Source organism: Penicillium expansum (assembly GCF_000769745.1).
Source record: "Penicillium expansum strain MD-8 chromosome Unknown contig230, whole genome shotgun sequence".
In the NCBI taxonomy this organism is placed as follows: Eukaryota; Fungi; Ascomycota; class Eurotiomycetes; order Eurotiales; family Aspergillaceae; genus Penicillium; species Penicillium expansum.
In genome coordinates, this window is record NW_015971374.1 from 1 (window position 1) to 12,904 (window position 12,904).

At 50.5% G+C, this 12,904-nt stretch overlaps 1 protein-coding gene across 1 annotated transcript; it reads right to left on the minus strand.

Annotated features, from left to right (window-relative positions):
- Positions 1–514: 514 nt before the first annotated feature.
- Positions 515–12,583, minus strand: PEX2_070370 (Acyl transferase/acyl hydrolase/lysophospholipase; the record flags this gene model as incomplete). Its single annotated transcript, XM_016744308.1, has 3 exons — positions 515–552; positions 661–11,901; positions 11,947–12,583. 3 exons carry the CDS (start codon positions 12,581–12,583, stop codon positions 515–517), a joined length of 11,916 nt encoding a protein of 3,971 aa, XP_016596980.1.
- Positions 12,584–12,904: the final 321 nt, after the last annotated feature.

Genomic DNA, 12,904 nt, shown 5'->3' on the forward strand with positions numbered 1-12,904 from the left:
CGAGCTAAATCGGGTCAATGAATTCATCATCATCATCATCATCATAGCCCCACCCACTATGCGCTTTTTATTTCGATTAGATCGAGACTGGGGGCAGACTATATATAAGAAGTTAAATATAAAAGAAGAGAAATATAGCTTTAATTATATATTAATTATATATAAAATTAAATAAGAATAAGATATTTCTATTTATATTTAGAATTATCCTATAAAATATATATACTTCCTTCTATTATTAATATTTTCAAAAGTCTATAGTTAATAAATACTTAAATTAATAGAATACTACTATACTATAATTAATATAATATAAAGCCTATTAGCTCTAAATTCAGAGTAATTATATAAATTTTCTAACTTAATATTATAATGATATAGTTATACTCGATAAATGAACTGGAATAGTGATAGAAAATAGTTATTTATTTAAATGACTTAGTATTATTATAAACGCTAAGACCTATATTTTATACAAAAATAGGTTTAAATAGGTTATTATTGGGTTATTAGGTTAGGTTGGGTTATAGAGGGCGGAACCCAAAATGGGTTCTGCCGAAGTCTAGCTCACAGCGTCAACTGATTATGCCTAGCGACAAAGGCCCACCCACTGCGAACCGAATCTGCGCTGTATCTATCTTCTCATCCTTAGAAAATCACCTCCGTTCTGATCGCCAGCCTGGTAGCTCGCCATATGGGAGGACAAAAGGTACTCGAATCCATCGTCCTTGATCCTGCCAAACCAATCAAGGAGCTCCATCTCCTCTAAGTCAGCTCTTCTCTTCCTCACTCCAACAAACGCCTCCATGTCGCATTCCCTCAGACGAACATGGCTCTCATGGTGTAAGAATCGCGCTCTCGGCGAGTTGCCAACAAGCGACTCGCAGAGTGCCTCAGTTGCCTCATCCATCTTCAGCAAGTCAATGTGACCTCTCCAGCCCGCGATGTTTGGCTTAATCTTGTGCATCTCACTGTGCTGAGCCAGCCACTGCATCACTACCGTCACCGCATCACGCGGAGGCTCCGGGCTGCCTGCAACGAAGCGGTGGATGGACACGGGGATGTTAAAATCGGCATTTGCCTGCTCGAGAATGCGCTCGCCCGCCCATTTGCTGGCGACATACCCGTTGCTTCCGTCAGTGACGGGTTGGTTCTGAGCAACCGAGGCTCCGATCGGGGTGTAAGCGGTCGTGGGCAAGACGCCAGAGGATGAAATGAAGTGGATAGGAACACGGCGGCCTGCTGCCAACTTGACGAGTTCTCTGATTGACTGCACGTTCGTCTGGCGGAGGGCGTGGTAATTGTCCCAGAATGAGCGGACGGCGCCGAGATGAATGATCACATCAGCTGTAAGTGAGAGGTCCTCAAACTCAGGATTGCTGAGACCTAGCATTGGGTCGGACAGATCCCCATGGTGGACTGAGACCTTGGGCGAAGACACCACGGGCTTGTCACGGACAGCCACACAGTGAATTTCGGTGATGTTAGGGTCATTTTCAAGCCGCTTAAGGAGGTGACGGCCAAGGAACCCGGTGGCACCGGTGAGCACGACGACCTTGGGTTGATTCCGGGGTGCGGTATAGGGTTCAATGGGAGTTGGTATTGCCACAAACGGCACAGCCGTCTCACGTTCCCAATCGATGGTTTCGACACCGACGCTCTCTTCGATCTTGCAGGCCATCTCGCCAAGGGTGCTGCTCTTCATGAGCTCGAAGACAGACAAGACGACACTGAGCTCTTCGCGGATGCGAGTTTGTAGGCGGACAATTAGGAGGGAGTTACCACCAACCGAGAAGAATGTGGTAGCAGGAGTGATAGAGATGTTAGTTACGTGCTTAGACAGCACATCTTGCCACAAGCGGAATAGCTGAGTCTCAGTATCGGTAAGTTCGTCGCTGAGGGTCGGAGTTCCAATATGTTCTGGGAGTGGAAGCGCTTTGACGGCCTTCCTGTCAACTTTGGAATGGTTGTTCAATGGCAAGTGTTCAATAGGAATAGCCATAGCGGGAACCATATATCGTGGAACCGGTAAGTCCTGAAGGATATTCTGGAGAAAAGCGTCCTTATCGGCAATGTCGCGTTTGGTGTCGAAGACGACGTGGGCAACCAAGAAGTCAGAGTCCTCGCCGTGAACAGTGACGATGGCTTCCAGGATGGCACCGTTGCCCGCGCGCACGATGTTGCTTTCGATGTCTCCAAGCTCAATTCGGAGACCACGGATCTTTACCTGAAGGTCGGAGGAGATACGGTGTCGGAAGACGAGTGATCCATCCTCGCAAAAATGTCCGTAGTCACCAGTGCGGTACATTTTGGACCATCCGTTTGCCACATAGGCCGCAGATGCGAAGGGGTTGGGTATGAATTGAGTGGAAGTCAAGGCAGCGTTGTTGGCATAGCCGGCAGCAACGCCCGCTCCACCAATGACGATCTCACCTGCTATGCCAATTGGCAAGGGCTTGAGATCTCCGTCGACGACATAAGCTGAGTAGTTCGGGTACTGGGAGCCAATCGGAATATCACCCTGCTCTCCTTGACGGTAGTCGATCTCATGGAAGCTTGATCCACAAGAAATTTCTGCTGGGCCATAGCTGTTGATTAGACGTACATCGGACAAATTCAAGGCCGCAAACTGCTTTGCGACGGTGTTTGTGAGTCTTTCACCACCAGCAATTGCGTACTTCCAGTCGGAACATTGTCGGAGTGTGCTCATCCCGTACTGAAGCCACATGAGATATTCGGACGGTGTTGCTTGTGAGTAAGTGATATGCTCATCTCGCATCACCTTGGTGATCTCTAGTGGATCGCCCCTCTGGTTCAGGGGGCACATGAAGACAGATCCGCCAGTTGCAAGACCGGTGAAAATCTGCTCCAGTGAAATGTCAAAGCTCAGCGTGCTCTGCTGCAGCGTGGTTTGTGGGGTTTCCATGCCGTACATTCTGATGGAACCCTCAATGTAGTTTCGTAGACCCTCATGCTTGACTGTGATACCTTTGGGAGTTCCAGTCGAACCGCTGGTGTAGATGATGACAGCGGGTTGCGCGCTCCGAGACAAATCTGGAACAATTGCAGATGCATAGGCGGGAACATCGCTGACATTGAGCGTAAGTGCATTGCCCGCACACAAGCCGTTTGCGTTAGGGCTGGTGGTGGCATCTGTCAAAATCACACTTGGCTGGCAAGTTTCGACGATCGCCGCTAGGCGAGTTAGTGGGTTCGCGAGGTCCATGGGAACATAGATGCAGCCAATTCGCCAGATAGCCAAAAGTGAGACAATCCAATCGACATTTGGCTGTTGGAAGACGATAACTTTGGATCCTGGATCCACGCCGGCTTTTTGCAAGGTGGCTGCAATGGCTTGACTTCGGTTCATAAGTCCTCCGTAGGAGATTGAAGTACCATTGCCATCTCTCACAGCCACTGCGTCCTTGTTTTGTCTTGCGACTTGTTCAACACGACTCGAAAGAGTGGCAGGCCATTGGGACAGGAAGTCAGGTCCTTTGCCCATATCGAGTGCTCGCTGGATTTGTGCTTGACTGTATAGAGGAGGCTCGCCTGTCCTCATGGTTGGTGCATGAACGAAGGCGTCCAGCAGGTTGATATACGACTCGAGCAGCAGGGTTGTGGCATGGCGATCATAGATCGTCGCCTGTGTCTCAAATATGATACCTGGACCTTGATCGTCTTCAATGACGGTGATGTTGATATCGTAATTTGTCTCTCCAGCGTTGTTATGCTGCATATTAATCTGGCAGTTGCCAAACTTTGAAACCTGCTTCACGCCAACTTTGTAGTCAAAGAAAGCTTGAAAGATCGGAGCGTGAGTTGGCGAACGCTCGACGTGATGGAACTCCTGGAGCATCATGTCGAAGGGCAGCTTGGAGTTGGCCAGCGCAGTGTATGCTTGATTCCTGGTTTCTGTGACCGAAGCAGCAAAGGTCTTTGCCTCATCAGGCTGAAATCGCAGAGGGAGAAGATTAAGGAAGAGACCAATTGTTCTAGTGATGTTGTCGTCAGTTCTATTAGCATCAGCGATACCGATCGTGAGGTCAGCAACGCCAGCAAATCGGGCAAGGAGGATGCGGAAGACGGTGAGATAGACGTGGAAGTTTGTCGAACGACTCATTTTAGCAACAGCCTTGACCTTCTGCCCAACGAATGGGCTGACTCGCCTCGAGACTTCATTGCTCTTGAAAGCAGAAATGGGTACACGCAAACTGCTTATGGCCATTGGAAGAAGTGGAAGCACGGCTGGTGAGTCATGAAAGACATCCTTCCAGTATTCAAGCTCAGAATCCATTTCACCGGCTTGGAGCGCCTTGCGTTGGTTCACTGAGAAGGTGGGAAATTGCATTGGTGAAGGACCCAATGGTGTGCTATTGTATGCTTTTTCCAGATCAGACAGCAGCACCTGCAAGCTGATACCGTCCATGATGATATGGTGGTAAACGACAAGCAGGTAGTGCGTCGTGGTATTGAGCGTAAGAAGGGTCATGCGGAGGAGATGAGGTTTACCCAAATCGAAGTCGTGTCTCTTATGGATCTCGTATTCTTGAGCTGCTTCATCGACATGGTTGATCGTTCGGTGCTCTAGCTTGACGTGATTCGTATCGGAGACGCTTTGAATTGCCATGTCAGGCTGCGAAAAGTCATTGACGAAAAAGGTTCTGAGAGACTCGTGTCTCATGGCGACGAGCTCAAGCGCTTGTGCAAGCTTATCGACTTTAAGATTTCCATTCAATTGGTACTGGAAGGCGACATTAGAAGCCGTACGATCCTCGAGGAAGAGATCGAGAAGCCAGAAGCGTGACTGTGACAGAGACATCGGCTCTGTCCTCAAGACTTTGAACTCACTCAGCTCCTTACTTTCTGCAATTTCTCCCAGGTCTGAGAATGACGACTTTCCGCCGACACTCGATGGCGGCGTCGCAATTGATTCCCCCGACGAGTGCGTGTCTGTGGTGGTAGCAGTGTCATCAGAAAGGGTGTGCCGGAGGGCAGGGCGCGCCAAAGAAGCGTTCCCCTTCATTTTGCTTGCGCTGGTAGCAACGAACGAGACCTCTTGGTGCATGGGCGGGCGTTTTGAAGGCTTTTCATTCTCGGCCTTCTTAATTGATGGAGTTGCTGTATCGCCGAGCATGGGAACGAGCTCCGCAGGTAACTTCTTAGAAGCTTGCTCCGCAAGGTCAGAGACAGATCCACCACCAAGAATTTTCAGAACAGGCATATCCGTTTGCAGCTCTTTTAAGAACCAGGAACGAACTTCGACAGCTACAAGAGAGTCGATGCCAATTTCCACAAGCGGGGCATTCATATCCATTTCCTCGCCTGTCAGCTGCAGGACGATCTGCAACTTGGCCGCGAAGCAGGTCTTGATGATCGAGATAACTTGTTCCGCAGTTGTGGCTTCAATCAGTTGTTCGCGAACTGGTTGGACTGTTTGTTTGGAATCCGCAACGGCTTTCGTCTCCTGCGTATCAATGAGATAGTGAGATAAGCGTGGGTACAGGATCCAAGGAGGAAGGTTCTTGCGATCCGCAGGAACTCGCTCAATACCGGTACTTATGACTGGATCGAGCTTCATCTCCGGAATACCAGCAAATATTGTCTCGGCAAACATCTGGTGCAGGTCTGTTTCCGAAAGCGGCATGTATGAGTACTTTTCAAACGTTTCTTGGACGACTTGAGAAGCACGTTCAATGTAGCCAATACCAGCGACTCTGCCAATGTCGAAGGCACTCCCAGCTAAGCCGCGAGCTCGCCTTTGTCGGACCAGGCTAGTCATGTAGGAACAAGCAGCTGCATAGTTGCTTTGACCAAAAACGCCACCGACAGAGGAGGTCGAAGAGAAGCATACGAAAAAGTCGAGTGGGGTGTCGTGGAAGATCTCATCAAGCCAATTACTACCATCGATCTTTGGTCTCAAGACGTCGGTCATTTGCTGGTATGACATCTGCGAGAACAAAGTGTCTTTCAAAACCATCGCAGCATTGGCGACGCCCATGATCGGCGGGTAGGATGCCTGAATGTCGTTGACGACCTGAATAACATCGGCTTTTCTTGTTACGTCCATAGCGTAGACTGCAACTTTGGCACCGTAAACCCTGAAAGAATCAAGCCACTTTTGGTCCACACTAGGATGGCGGCTGGTCAACAGGATGTTTCGCGCACCGTTCCGAACCATCCATTCACACAGCGACTGACCAATCTGACCAGTCAGGCCAACCATGAGATAGGACTTGTTAGCCGAGAATAGGGGTGCTGCATCAATGGTGTCGACAATGACAGCAGCGGTGTCTTCGGCAGTCCAATCAACAAGGGTGGTAGGATGCAAAGTTGTCTTAACATCGGTAACCTGGCTCAGGGAAAGCTGTGTTGGTTTATGGCCAGGCACGTGCTGTCCCGCGGCTGTAACAGCATTTTTCAGAAGGGAGATGAGCTTCTCCCGGTCTTGGAAGAGACCTGAGCTTGTCGCCCGCCAAAGATCCTTCGAGCCAGTGTACTGAACACCAGGCAGGGCTTGCTGGATAAGAGCAGATACTTCCTTGGACTCATCGTCGGTTGCTAGGTCCAAAAAGTTGGTGACTCCAGTGGGCAAGAGGTGCTTGATGTTATGACCGTGCATCCAGGGGCTAAGTCTGAGCCAAGAAGGATCGTCGTCCGCCCTAGAGGTACTGAAAATGACTTCGAAGTTTCTGGCAGATGCTTGCCTCCTGAGAGCTTGCGCAAGGGAAGATCCGAGGGAACCAGTACCGGGCTCGTGAACAAGGACTTTGGCCCCTACAACAACTGTGGAGAGCATGCGGGCCGCCAGAAGTTCCGCCGCAATGACAGAGAGAAGATCGGCTGGGTCTTCCAGTGTATCTGTAGGAATGGTGACCACTGGGTAGGATTTATTCGAGTTCGAGGAAGAAAGGGCGATGACGGCGTTGGATGTCGAAATTTCAAGCCCAACACTGACGAACATATAAAGGCCGGCAGTGATAGCCAGTGCCGATAGAGTCGAAACGCACGTCTTCATGGCGGATTTGCCTTCCTTCCCTTTGCTGAAGAATGGAACGTCATTCAAGACCCGCAAACCGGAGCCTGTTTCACTAATGGAGATCACATCCGACTTCAGGCTGGCGTGTTTAGCGACTGTGCGTCTTTGAGAGTTAATGCGATCATTCCTCGTCGGGTCAGGAAGCATGCGCGGTACGTAGAGCCTTCCATGCTGGAACATGAGCTCGGTCTCCTTCGTGTACAACAACTGTTGATCAAGGCGATTAGAAGCTTCCCACTGGCTCACGGTATGCAGACGCAGGGTCACCTCCATGATCAATGTAGAGACTCCATCCAGGCTAGAAGCAACATCAAGATGTTGTACCGAGAGGTCAGGCATCTCATGGATAATACACCTTAGGAAGCCAACCATGGCCTGCTGATAAGGAAGGTCGCTAGAATCGCGACCAACCCAGAGCAATGTCTGAGAATGCTCCAGCATGATCTTGAGAGCATCCATCTTCTCAGGTGTTAGACTCTTGAACATTGGGTCTTCGAGATCTGAGAGACAGATCACAGTTTGTCCGGGAACAACAGAGCTTTGAGCGCTGATTAGGTCTGCGAAGGACTCAACTGATTGACAGCTCAGTCCGGCGATGTCGGCGATGTCCTCGGCGATCTTAGACACTTCCAATGATTTGCCACCGATGATCGTGAGATGGGAGATTGGTGCGGCGTTGGATGAACGGTAGAGAGGCTTCCTCAGATAACTGACACGATTGTCCACGGCCTGTGCTGAGATGACCGAGAACGGCCAGGCCAGTCCATCACGATTGGGGGAGGTTGAATCAACTCCACAGAAGCCGGATTGGCGAAGGACAGTATTCCAATCCTCAAGAGGCATGGTAGGAGCATAAGGACGCCCATCTTCGCAGCCAGCCCACCAACCTGAAATACCGCCGAACATTGAAGTGAACGCAGCAAGCTTGTTGTTGGTGATTTCGAGTAACATCAAGTATCCGCCAGGCCTGAGAAGACGGCGAACGTTGTTGAGTGTTTTCTCCATCGACTCGGTAGCGTGAAGGACGTTGGAAGCAATGATGAGATCATATGTGCCTTCCTGGAAGTCCTGAGACTCAGGTGTTCTCTCGGTATCAAAGCTCTTGAAGATCAGTTTATCCTTCCAGTCGCTAAAGGCCTCAGCGGCTTTCTCAAAGTAGCCACTGGAGATGTCTGTATAAGTGTAGGAGGAAAAGGTGTGACCGATGGCCTCGAGAACGGATTTGGTCGCGCCTCCTGTGCCAGCACCTACCTCAAAGATTTTGGCCCTTGGATAGACGTGCGTGAACTGGGAGACCATTCTGCCCAAGGACTCATTGTAAACCTGAAAGCCAAGGCCATATTTGTAAAACTCGTCCAGCAAGCCGTCCTTCATCATATGTTCAATCATCGTTGATTGACGTCGAACGGCAGATGGAAGAGTCTCGCCCACGGTTCTCACCAAGCGGCAATCCACGGAGTCAGCATGCGCTTCAAAGAGAGCATCGATCTGTGTTTGGGTGTCATTCCGCCACTCTGACTGGATATAGGGATGCTTTCCGGCATCAACGAGAGACAAGGTCCAATTAATCGAATCCCGCAGGCGTTGAAAATGCCACTCAGACTTCGTCCAGTCTGCCTCAGTAAGTTCGTAGATCCATTTTCTGTAGTAGAAGAAGGCAAATCTTTCACGAACAGTGCCAAGCTCCATATCATTCGTTGATGGTTTCAGTTCGCCAAGAGCCAGTTCCCCATCTGGAGCTGCGACGCCGAGCTTGTTGTATGAGAAAACAGTGCGATCGTCAGAAACCGTGGCCATCGAGACGGGCACAACAGCAGCGCCTTGGACCTGGATCATAGCGTGTTGCTCGTCGGCGCTGAGTATGTCTAGATTGCCCCGAATCGAGTCGACAGTGTTCGCCTCAGGGGCAAGGAGTTGAGCTCGCACCGGAAGCTGGACTGAGTGCAAAGGTAGCGTAGCACAGAGTTCTGGATTCACGCGAATACACTCGAAGAACGTTGGGACGTGCAAAGACCACAAGCGTCCATCACCAGGCGCCGAGTATGCCAAGATAGCACTCTGGAAAGCCACGTCAAGCAGCGTGGGGTGAACCATTAACCTTTCAGATTCATCACCGTAGTCGAAGCTAGATATCAGAGCAGTAGCCTGATTGAGCTTGCGCTTCAAGTTTGCCATAGTGCGGAAAGAGTCAGAGTATTCATACCCAATGGTTGAGAGAGAAGTATAGAATCTCTCCGAGTCGGTCTCGGTCATATTCGAGTCATCCAGCTGGATTGGTGGCAGGACCGACATCGAAGGCTCACCGAAGATCACGTTTATTGTACCGCTGGCGTTGACTTCAAGGTCTCGCGCCGACTTGATAGCAGCGGAGTAAACGGAGAATTTCGCTGCCCGAGACTTCGCATTCGATTTGCTTGGAGTAATGTCCGTTAGAGTTACCAGAGTCTCAGCAGCAGGATCGGATTCGCCGCCAAAGGTGATGGCTTTTCCGATGACCAGATCTCGCAGTTCAATCAATTTGATAGGCCTGTTTCCAATGATAGACTTGGCTGCCTCAAAGGCCATGCCAGCGTAGCCAGCTGCTGGAAATACCGGTTCACCCTGTAGCGTGTGGCCCGTCAGCCAAGGTACCTCTGAGATCTTAAGCACATTCGACCAGCGACGCTCGAGCTCAGTATTGTCAACATGTGGTACACCGAGCAGCTCGTGGAATGGGTCCGATCGACTTCTCATCCTACGTGCGATGCGAGACTCCTGCCAGTGGGTCCTCTTATCCCAGTGGTAGGAAGGCAGACCAGTGGCGAGCTTGGCCTGTGGAGCGTCAAGGAAAAGTCGCTCGAAGGCAGCGAAGTCAACAGCCTCAGGGCCAAATTGGGTCCACATATAGCCCAGACCGTCGGCGAATGCTTCAACGTCATTGAGACCCCTGTGCATAACACTGGCGTAGGGAAGGTTGAGGCCAGTTTCGGCAATGTTCTGCTGTGTTGGGCCCTTGAGAGCAGCGTGAGGCCCAATCTCAATGGCAAGAGTCGGCTTCTCAGCTTGAGCTGCTGCCGTCACAGCTTCATAGAAGGAGACTCTCTGTACCATGTTGTCACGCCAGTATAAATCTTGAAGTAGGGTAGTCGGCTCCAGGATCTCACCACCTGTCACACTGGAGTACCAGGTCACAGAGGTATCGCGGTTTAGGTTAACTTCAACTTTGCACGCACGCAAAGCCTCGACGTAGGCATCGCCGCAAGCCAGCATATGGTGTGAGTGATAAGCGGTGTCGACCTTAAGCAGACGTGCGAACTTCTTTTCCTCTTCGAAGACAGCCTTGACCTCAACGATAGCATCTGCATCGCCCGACAAGGTGACGCTTGCTGGGGAGTTGTGTGCAGCGACCACGACACGTCCAACAAAAGCGTCAAGCTCAATCACTTCGGTGGCATCTTCGAGAGATGTTCCAACAGCAAGCATAGTGCCTTTCTGTCCGCTCGATCCGCCTGCAAGCTTCGCGTAAAGGCCACGGTAGTAGGCAATTCGAATAGCATCCCGGGCATTGATAAAGTTTGCAGCATATGCCGCACCAATCTCACCAGAGGAGTGGCCCACCACAGAACTTGGCATAACCCCGGCGCTGCGCAAGAGGTCGACGAGCACAATTTGGACTGCTGTACACAGCGGCTGTGAGAAAGCGGCTTCGGTGATACAAGACGACTTGGCATCAAGGAGTAATTGATCAGCAATTTTCCAGGTCGGTTGGTCTGTAGCTGGCAAGGTTGCAAGGGCACCATCAAGCTCCTGCAATCGGCGGCGAACAAATTCGGAGGAACGTATTAGTTCAGCACCCATAGCTGGCCATTGCGCGCCCTGACCAGTGAAAATACCAAGGACCTTTGGAGGGGTTGAACTCGATTGGACGCCAATATTCGCTTCCGACTTATCCTCGTACTCTTTGAGTCTGAGCTCGATCTTCCGGATCAAGCTTTCGACGTCAGGAGCGGAGAATGCGATTTTATGCGAGAAAGTAGAACGACGCTGCTGGAGCGTCCAGGTAAGATCCCGCATGTTGACTGGGTTTGTTTTTAGATAATCCAAGTGTGCCTGCAGACTGGAAACAAGCGAGGTGTTTGACGCTGCGGAGAAGACAAAAGGAGTAGCCGGTACAGCCAGGGTGCTGCTAGCGTTGTCAACCTGTGCTTGATAGCTCTCCAAGATGGCGTGAGAATTGGCACCGCCGAAACCAAAACTATTCACACTTGCCCTTCGCACAGCATCTTTAGGCAGGACAGGCCATGGCATTGCATGAGTTGGAACCTGCAGGCCCTGAATGAAAGGTTCGATGCTCGGGTTAAGGCGATTGAACAGCAGGTTAGGGGGAATGATGCCAGCTTGAAGGGATAGCGACGCTTTGAGTAGACCGGCTATTCCAGCAGCACCCTCCGTGTGACCAATGACGGTCTTGATCGACCCAACATACAAAGGATCACTGCCAAGTCCTCCAAAGGTGGAGTGGATTGCGGCTGCTTCCTTAGGGTCTCCTACCTTGGTACCGGTACCATGTGCCTCAAAAAACTGGGGTCTGTCGGCGGGATTTGCAAGGTCAAGACCAGCTCGAGCATAGGTACGGCGGATAAGTGCAGCTTGCGCCTCCGAGCTTGGTACAGTGATTCCCTGTGTGCGGCCATCTTGGTTGATGCCAGTCTCACGGATGATACATTCGATGTGGTCGCCATCAGCAAGAGCGTTGGTCAGCTTCTTAAGAACAACTGTCGCGATACCGTCGCCGCGAGCATAGCCGTCAGCATCAGCATCCCACATGCGGGATCTGCCTGTGGGCGACAGCATGTGCATGTTACTCTCGGCCACATACATTTCTAGAATCTGTTAGCTTGATCGCTCGGTGTGGAGAATTAGCTTACCAGGGCCTAGAAGCAGAGTACTGCCACATGCAATAGCAACTCTCGAGTCGTTAGACCGTAGTGCTTGAACAGCATTATGCACAGCGATCATACTCGAAGAGCATGCTGTGTCGATAGTCATAGACGGTCCACGCCAATCGAAAAAGTAAGAGATTCGGTTTGAAAGAATTGCGCGCGATGTGCCAGTCGCAAAGTATGTTGGTAGACTGTTGGCATCTCTGAGAAGGCTGGTTTCATGATCACCTCCCATAACACCAACATAGACGGCAGTGTCAGAGCCACGTAAAGACTGGATGGTGTGGCCGCCAGCTTCAAGGGCCTCGTAGACAGTTTCCAGCAAGAGGCGCTGCTGAGGATCAATAGACTCAGCCTCACCTGCACTAATGCCAAAGAAGTTGGCATCAAACTTGGTAAGATTCTCCTCCAGGGTGTAGGAGTGTAGAACATTGGACGTGCCATGGTGATCCCCGTCTCTGTGGTACCAGCCTCTCACATCAAAACGTTCTTTAGGTATCTCCGTCAAGATATCACGTGGACTTTCCAGCAGCTGCCAGAGAGCAGCAGGAGACTTGGCAGCACCGGGGAACCGGCAACCGCTGCCGACAATAGCGATGGGCTCAGATTGTGGATAATCCATATTGTGCAAAGATGAATGATAGAATATGTGAAATACAGGAATAACAAGTTGAACGATGTTGGAACCGAATGCGAGGACCCAAGTAGCTACCACATCCTTAAGTTTTTATAAATTTTATGGAACGAGCGATATCATGGAGCAAGACACTGTTTTTTTAGGAAAGTGATTCCTTCATTTTCATTGGCTGTTAAACATCCGAAGCCACAAGAAACCAACATCCTTCGCGCCATCCCTATGATGGATCCTTCTCCCAACAGGTGATGGATCTCGATTGGTTAGAATACATGGCTAGAAACAGAATAAAATGGCCGAAAGAAAGAA